The 8,997-nt window shown below is 22.4% G+C and overlaps 1 protein-coding gene across 1 annotated transcript; it reads left to right on the top strand.

Moving 5' to 3' along the window:
* The first annotated feature begins 330 nt into the window (after positions 1-330).
* LOC112690225 (protein purity of essence-like) lies at positions 331-8,130 on the top strand. Its single transcript, XM_025564186.1, has 19 exons — positions 331-473; positions 1,732-1,981; positions 2,602-2,719; positions 2,788-2,963; positions 3,042-3,210; positions 3,308-3,504; positions 3,587-3,707; positions 3,766-3,995; positions 4,059-4,277; positions 4,398-4,594; positions 4,671-4,821; positions 4,884-5,043; positions 5,931-6,048; positions 6,125-6,202; positions 6,361-6,586; positions 6,722-6,873; positions 7,263-7,481; positions 7,563-7,765; positions 7,829-8,130. Exons 1-19 carry the CDS (start codon positions 343-345, stop codon positions 8,125-8,127), a joined length of 3,414 nt encoding a protein of 1,137 aa, XP_025419971.1. The 5' UTR covers positions 331-342; the 3' UTR covers positions 8,128-8,130.
* Positions 8,131-8,997: the final 867 nt, after the last annotated feature.

Here is an 8,997-nt window from a genome sequence, read left to right as displayed (position 1 = left end):
GACTTGCTTTATTTGTGCAAGGTATTCACTGTAATAACTCAACAAGTACAGATAAGTTTAATTTTATATCAAAAGATTATTAAGAAATTAAAATATTATTTTTATTGATTTTATAGATAATATAAATATTGAAGATGATGTGATGTGGAATCAAGCTGTACAGACGATTGAAAAAACTAATGTTATAATGCAAACAGTTTCCACTTTACTAAAAAAAATTTTCCTATTGTGTATGTTGTATATTTATTTTAATTTTTACCTAATATTATATACATTTTTATTATAATTTTTTTAAAATCACATTGTGTTATTTATTATTTATAGGTACATCAAAACTATTACATGATTGTAGTTTGGATTCTTATTAATGGCCTCCAAGATAAAACATTAAAAAATTATGAACAAAATATAATTAAAGATTCTTTGGTCAATAAAACTAAAGTAAAAGACCTATCTAAATCATCTACAAAGAAGTAAGATTATGTTTATATTTTTAATTTATTGAAAAAAATTATCTTTAGAAAGTATAATAAATAAAATAATAAAATTAAAACTAAAATTAATAAATTAGTAAAGATTAATTCTTGTAAATTAATATATAAATAAATGTTTAGTCTGGAGTATTACTTGTATAGTGTGAAGTATAATTATTATAATACATATTTTTCATTATTTCTGTTCCTTTAATTTTTCTTGTATATTTTAATATATTACTATAACAATTTTTACTATGGAAGTAAAATATTTATATTTATTCATAATATGTTATTTATTTTAAAATCTGTAAATCTGTACTAATTGTATTATGAAGCCACTTTTTAAATTGATATTGATATTATTCTGGAATGGTTATTTTAATTTTTTTTATTTAGTTTTACAATATGGAAAAATAAAACTTGTTAATAATTATTTTGTCTATTCTATATATATATATATATATGGGGCAAGCAGAAATATTCAAGAGTTTGTACAGGAATTGTGAATCGTTAAATTAAAATTATAATTAATTTCAGGATTTTTTTTTTTCTTAAATTAAAGTAAATTAATATACTTCTAAATATATACACCAAAAATATAGAATATATTTAGAAAATAGTGTATGAAGTTGGTTACGATTTTGAATTATTGAATTAACAACCTGAAATGGTTAACAAATTTATTAATTATAGTGGTTTCTAGTTATAGTGGTATTTTTTTTAAATTCATTTTTTAATTTTAATTCTTGTTCATACATAATTTATATCTTAAGTCCTAAAATTGTGTAGTCTTAATAGAATTTCAACATCTGGGAATGAACTAATTAATTGATTTAAAAACTTTTTCCCAAAGTTCAGGACTTCTATTCATAGATAATATATTTAATTTAATAAAATAATTTTATGTATTATTTTCACTTATCTTCTGCTGGAGTGGTATAGATTTGTTTTTACTTCTATTATAAAACACCAATATTTTCCTTAGTCTTGTTATATATTTGAACATTTTTGATTGGTTTTAAATTTTAAAAGTTTTCATGTAAAACACTTAAGAATAGATTTATTATAATTTATATGTATTTCTTGCTTTACCAAAGTTTAAAATATAATTTTATATATAAAAATGTTGTATAATTTTGTTTTTTAATTATTATAATTGTATTGGTAAATAAAATAAATAATATATTACTTTAAGTATTTATTTATTTATACTTTTTAATGATTAATTAAATTTTATATATGTTTTTGATTATAGCTCATTTAATGTTTTATCGGTGGCATTAGTAAATGAAATGCTTAATATGATTACTGATCTTTTGGAAAATGCTAAAAAAGAATCGACATCAGATCAACTTATGAAACTTGTTGACTTAGAATTAGAAATAATTCCAGCTTCATTAGATATATGTGCTAATACAAGAGCTTGTGATAGATTATTAAGAATTTTTCATGCTATTCCTCTGGTAAAATTCTTATATCAATTAGCTGCAATTAGTCATCGAAAAGTAATTATAGTATTTTATTATTTTTTATGCTTGTAAAAATAAATATTTTTAAGAAATTGAGAGTATTGACCTGGTATATTTTTTTTTAATATCGTGAAAGATTACTGAGCTTCATTGAGTTAAAAACTTTGTATAGAGACCCAGGAGTTATTTTGTTTACAAAATGTTTCTAATTAATAATATAGATCATCTTTATTTATTAGTAAGAGTGGATTTATATCTATTTTTTGATAAATTATGAACATTTTTTTTTTAAATACATAGAAAGTTTATTAAAAATATGTGAGATGTTTTTCTCTATCAATATAATACAAAATTTGTTTTTGATTTTATTGTGTATTAAGTGTAAATTTGTATATTTTGTTGGAACAATTTTAATTTTGGATTTATTTGCCATAATTATCAGATGTTAATAATATAATGTGTTAATCCATTTTAAGAATATTTATAACTTATAACTATTAAATCACAAATATGAATTATCTTTGTTAATTTTCTTTTTTATTAATTAAGAACTCATAATTATTTAGTTTGTTTGAACATTTTTATTAGCATTAACATAATTTTTATCATATTCGTTTTTATCACTCAGATTTAGTTAATTGAATAATTTTAAATAGGTAATGTGTCTCATTTTAAATAAAAACAAAAATAAGACTAATGGGATTCGTACCACAAGCTTAGAATCAATAGACATGGTACCCGAAACACCTGAAAGCGGACCTCCTGAAGAAGGAGGTAATTTATAATTAAAATATGAAATATTAACTTGTTTATTATTAATTCATTTTTATTTTAATAATTAGATGAAGATAATGAATCATTATTTGGAGCTTGGTTTGAAGAAGTACTAACATTAGGTGATCAACAAACTGAAAATATATCTTCTAAAGCACAGGCATCGGATTATGTTGATTTAGATAATAGTTTCTTAGATTCGTCAAACTATAGAGTAGTTCCTGAAACTGATGATCCAGAAGGGGTTAGTATAAATTTAAATAATATTATTTTGATAAAGAAGAGTAAATGTTAATTATTAATCTTGAAAATCATATTTTAGTATTTGGCACTGATAATAAGGATATTTAATTTATTGGATATATATTTTTTAAATACCGAATGTAACTATGTATCCTCATATGTATCTAAATCTATCCAAACTGATCATCTTGTTGTATTAGCTAAATTGATTAGAGAAATAGACTGGGCACCTGTTAATAATGATTTATGTAAGTCTTATTTTACTATTAATAAAAAAAAAAAAATATTTTTTTTTTGTTATTCAAATGCCTTATAATCTCAATATTATTTAATTTTTTTTTTTAGCTTGTATTCTTGATTCTCATCAAAATGTATCATCTTCTATTGGAATTTTCTCACATAATTTGATTGCTAAAGATTATCTATCGGGAAAACAACAGGATGAATTTATTGAACTGATGGGGATAAAAATTCCTCAAGATACTGTGGGTAAAAAATGGCCATTGCAAATTTATCCTAGGACTTTGGCAATACTAGTACAGGTACATATTTTATATCATAATTTAAATAATTTTTAAAAATTAAGTATTATATACTCATAAGTATAATATATATATATTTTAGGTTTTATTGAAAAAACCAATTATAGAAAAAGATGAATCATCAATGTTTATATGGCAAAACTTGATTAATGCATTAAGTTCTATTATTGAATATCCATCAAATAGTAATGAAGATTTTGAAGGTAATTTTTTTTTATACATTTTAAAGGAATTCAGTTAATTATTGTATTTATATTTCAGATCTGAATATTGAGCATGCTCAGCTATTAATATTTTTGTTCAACTCAATGTCTTTAACTCATAAAAAAGGAATTTTATTAGCTATTTGTAATACTATAATAGGTTCAAAATTTTATTTGGTCTTAAATCCTGTTTACAACAATCATATCTTAGCTTTAAGTAGATTGCTCCTTTTATTTGATTACTTGGTTAGAAGACTATATGATGTACCTAAATATTTGTTATCACAAGTAATTTTATCTTATTAGTAAATTTTATTAGTAACTGTAGATAAGATTGTTTTATCATTTAAGGTTGAATGGAATTTGATGCGTGTTAAAAGTGAATTAGAAGTAGACAGTGATGAAGTACAAATTACTGATGAAAACACTTATATGCTGTATAACTCTATTGAAGAAAACTTTCGTAGAAGATCAGATAGTGTAGGATATTCAGTTGCTGTAGTCCCTTGTTTTTATAAGCTACTAGACGATAAACAAGCAGTCAATGATGCTCCTAAACTGGATGGACTGGTTTGTTGAAATGTTAATGTTAATATTACCTTAGTTTAATAGTTTTTATAAATATTTTTATTAGAGTTATTTATAAATTACTTTATTATTTTTCATAATTTTTATATATTGATGTTTTAGGCTCTTAATTTTATTCTAAATCATCCAGAAAAGTTATGTTTCCCACAATTAATTCAAGCACTCTTAGATATTACTACAACTTTAAACTTGTGTAAAGGATTAAGTTTAGGTGATAGTTGGCATGAAAATATTATGGATAAATGTTCAAATCCTTTAACATTATGTAGTATTGAATATTGTTTTAATCTAACTTGGAAGTAAGTTCTTACTACATCAATAGTTTATTTAATTATTTATTTTCATATAGATTTATTTATTTTTAATACATTTTAGACTGTTGTTATCATTACCTGTCCCTATACAAAAACTACAAGACATGATAGAAGATAAATCAAATGGTTTTGATACTTCAAGCTTATTATATTTCTTAGTTTGGGGTCCAAGAACTAGTCAAACTTCTAAAATTTACTATCATTTTTTAAAGGTAGAAATTTAAAACAATAAAAAAAATAAAACATATTAATTTAAATAAAATATAATTAATAGGAAGGAGTTTACAAGCAGATATGTGTTTTGGAAAATTCTGAAAGTAGTAAAGAGTTGAATTCAAGAGAACTTTTATTAAATGTAGCATCCACTGCTTCATCAATAAAATATGATTATCAAATAGCCAAAGTTCATTTTATTCAACAACTTCGTCAGACTGGTATATATATTTTATTGGTACTATTATTAGTAGTTTAAATGTAATTGATTCTATATATTAATCATATTTAGTAGAAATAATTAATATGTAAGGTAAATGAGTTAATAAATGTATTTAATTGAAACTGAAGGTAAAATTAGATTACCACTAGCTTAAATACCTGGCTTCACTCGTGTGTAGTTTATTCTTTCTCTAAATGAAATACTTAAATCAATATACATTGTTGTGTTTTAAAGAAGAAAACAATTTATTTTACTTAATTTAATCAAGTGTTAAATTATAGCAGCTGAATTATAAATAAAAAAAAAAGTAATAATAATAATATTTACAAATGATTCTATACACATATTATTAAAAACTATTCTAAAATTCTTTATCCTTATATATATTAAAGAACAGGCCTTTTTTATGTTCCAATTGTAAAATGATATTATTTATCATTTTTCCAATTTTTTTTTCCGCAAAGTTGTACCTAATATTTCCTTGAGTGTTTCCCTGTTGCCTAATTTTTCATTTTTTTTTTTTTTGTTTAAGAGGAAGGAAAGGGGGATTGTATTTTTATATTCTACAAAAAAAAAAAAAATAAATGAAAATTAGTTGACGTAGTTACACTTAGGAAGGAATTTGGGACAACTGAAAAAAAATGTAAAATGTTAAATAGTGTCGTCACAAAATTGAAACAAAAAAAAAACCTGTTTTTTTTATACATATAAGGATTATCAAATTCTTTTTTAGTATTAAGTTATAGATTGGATGGTTAAAAACTGATATATATACGTAGTTATAGTAAAGGGTTTCAATATTACATATATCTATTTACCCATTAGTTATAAATTAATTAATTTAAATATATTAATAAGTTAACAATTCTTATTTTTGAAATAAAGATGCTATAAAAAAGAAACGCTTTCCGTTGTTATTGGATATGATACTGTTTGATGCGGTGATTTCAAAAATTTATATTCAAACTCGACCAGGAAAAACACCAGATGAAGAAATGATAAAGTAATATTAATTATTCATTGTTTATTTTAACATTAATTTAATTTTTCTAATCATATTTTTACATATTAATTTTTAGATCTTCAAATACTGAACTTATTCAAACACTAATGCCATATTGTATTGAATTGGCTAGGTTGATTTTTACCAACATTAAGTATGAATTTTATTTTATATTTTTATTTTGTTTTAAATATTTATATTAGATTTGTAAATTTAATTTTTAGCTCATCTTTTAATTTATACACAGCATAATTAAGTGCATCTGATTTTTATGATAAAATGTATTTTTAATAAATTAATTACTTGTCATAGGAGTAATCTGATGTATCAAATATCCAACTTGAATCAAGCTCAAGAGTTTTCATCTGGAGACATGGCAAATTTGAAGATTATTTTGTCAATGACTAATAATCACTCATCTTTGGAATTTTCACCTATTACATATAATTTACCAACTATAATGTTTGAAATAATTCCATCTTGGGTTGTATCTATTTTGACAAAATGGAATTCAATTTCTATTGGTCCTCAGTTAAAGGTTGGTTTTTTTAGTATTACACTCTATTTAACTAAATAATTTGTAATTAAATTATTTGTACATTCATTAGTAATTCATTAGTAATATAATGTATAAATTAATAGCATTTATTATTTGTTTTTATTTGTTTTTTAGACCTCTAGTTTGGATACTGCACCTGAAAATTTGATTCAAAATATTGTAAAACATCATTCATCTTTTGTATCCAGCCAACAGATATATTTCAATACTCCATCATTAAAACGATTACTCAATACACTTGTTGTATTTATCACAGAAAATATACAGTAAGATGGACATTTTTTTTTATTCATTTAGGTTTAAAATGTTTTGAATGTAGAAAAATAAGATAAAAATGTTTAGGTGTATGCTTATGTATTTGAATATGTTATAAAATGGGGGTATCATGACTAAATAGGATAAAGCAGCTAAGTCTTAAGCTCATTGGTCAAACTGTCTTTGGTTTGAATCGATTATCGGCAATTTTGTTTTTTTTATATGGGATGATCACTCGGAGATAAGAAACACTGGGATAGTAGATTCTGGTATTCTTACTTGTTATTGAGATAGGCTTCTAAAAATTGTTGAAGTTTAATTGTTGAAATTTCTAACATAATATATATAATATATATGTATATATGTTTTACTACTTAATATATTATTTTAATCTATTTAGGCTATGTACAGACTTTAAATTACGTTCAGATTTTGCAAATCTCTTGAGTTCTATGACTATTGACTGTTCATCAGAATACCTTTTAGAACACATTATTCCTACATTGGAGAAATTAAAAAATCCTGGAGATCATGATCCTGCTACCATGATATCTATACTTATAACTAAAAATATAAGAAAATTAGCCATTTTATATAAACGAGTAGATACAATCAATACGTAAGTATTTTCTCAAAGTTTGATTTTTTTTTAAATTTGATTACTTATTTATATTAAATATTAATAATTTTTTTTTTTTAGAGATCATTTAGTTGAAAAAGCTTTAATACACAGTATTTTCTGGATTGAACAGTTAATATTTGATTTTTCATCTGCTCGATATGCTGTTTTAAGAACATTTTGTGTTAGTGCCCATAAAGATGAAATGTTGATGAAAAAGTTTATTTCATCTGGTGTTTTTATAAAAGCACTTGTTAGATTGACCAATCGATTATTTTCTTATCGTAAGTAATAAAGAAAACAATATTTATATTCATAATATGTTTACGAATTATTTTCCTTTGAAGTCAAGACAAATAATCATCAAGATATTAAAGTAATATGCCGAACAATTATTGAATTATCAACTGATCCAAAAAATAGATTGGATCTTTGGTTACAAAGAATTATTGTTGGTTGGAACAAAGATAAAGATTTAATTGATGCTGCCGGTATTTTATCTCGAGAATTAAGTGTTTTTTTGAATGATAGACATTCTAATTCAATTAAACATTTTACAAATAACATTTCATTTGTAATTGATCCTGATGAAAATTTTGAATTAATAAAGAATATGATTGATTTTATTGGTGCATTAGATACGTAAGTATTGAATATTAAGATTACTAATTGATAAGATACTATCACTTAGAGTAGAAGAAATAAATCAATTATTTTTTAAATTTCTTTTAACAACAGTTTATAATAAGGTTCTTCAACGATATATTTTTTTGAATATCGATATCGTTTAGTTTTCACAATATTGAAAAAAAAAAATTAACTATCGATTTATCAATATTCCGACTATTCTATAGTAAAATTATTGTTACCTAAAATATAAAGTCTATGACAATTCTATATCTGTGGTCTTTGTCATAGAATATGTTCTATGTCTATGACAATTTAATCTGCAGGTTTACTGATAATGATATCTAAAAACAGTTAGGTTAGAAATTAGAATAAAAATAATAAATAATAAATATCAACAGCTCCATGAAAATAAAACTTCAGTATTTTTTATTGAAAATAACAATAAATTTAATAATTATTAATTATTAATTAACTTTCTTCAATCTTCAGTTAACTCTTCATACTCTTCATTTTTGATTTGTGTCATTAGTAAATTAATATATTTTCCGTTATCATTTGCTATTTTTAACCTAATCCCAAAATGCTTGACAATGTGATTTTATAAATTATTACATCAGCTGTATATTACATAATGCATATATATGAAATTTAAATAATAATTTTACAGAAGGGAAATTTGATTATCGATAATCGATATATAGTTCGGTATATTTAGATTCTTGATATAAAAATTTCCATAAAAAAGTTTGCTATATCGATATCGTTGAAGAACTCTAGTTTATAATATTAATTAATTTATTATTATGCTAAATTAATTAATCATTTTTATTCTTAATTTAATTAATTTACTCTAATATTTAGGCTTTGTTTAGATTTGAGTTAAAAA

This window comes from Sipha flava, unplaced genomic scaffold, assembly GCF_003268045.1.
Source record: "Sipha flava isolate LNK unplaced genomic scaffold, YSA_version1 49628_pilon_pilon, whole genome shotgun sequence".
Lineage (NCBI taxonomy): Eukaryota > Metazoa > Arthropoda > Insecta > Hemiptera > Aphididae > Sipha > Sipha flava.
This window is presented reverse-complemented; position numbering and strand designations above follow the sequence as displayed.

Excerpts from the sequence above, each read along its gene's own strand:
- LOC112690225 (XM_025564186.1), top strand. The coding sequence starts at position 343 with ATGATTGTAGTTTGGATTCTTATTAATGGCCTCCAAGATAAAACATTA. Across the intron at positions 474-1,731 it reads TCTAAATCATCTACAAAGAA|CTCATTTAATGTTTTATCGG; the intron begins GTAAGATTATGT and ends TTTTGATTATAG. Across the intron at positions 6,874-7,262 it reads TTTATCACAGAAAATATACA|GCTATGTACAGACTTTAAAT; the intron begins GTAAGATGGACA and ends TAATCTATTTAG.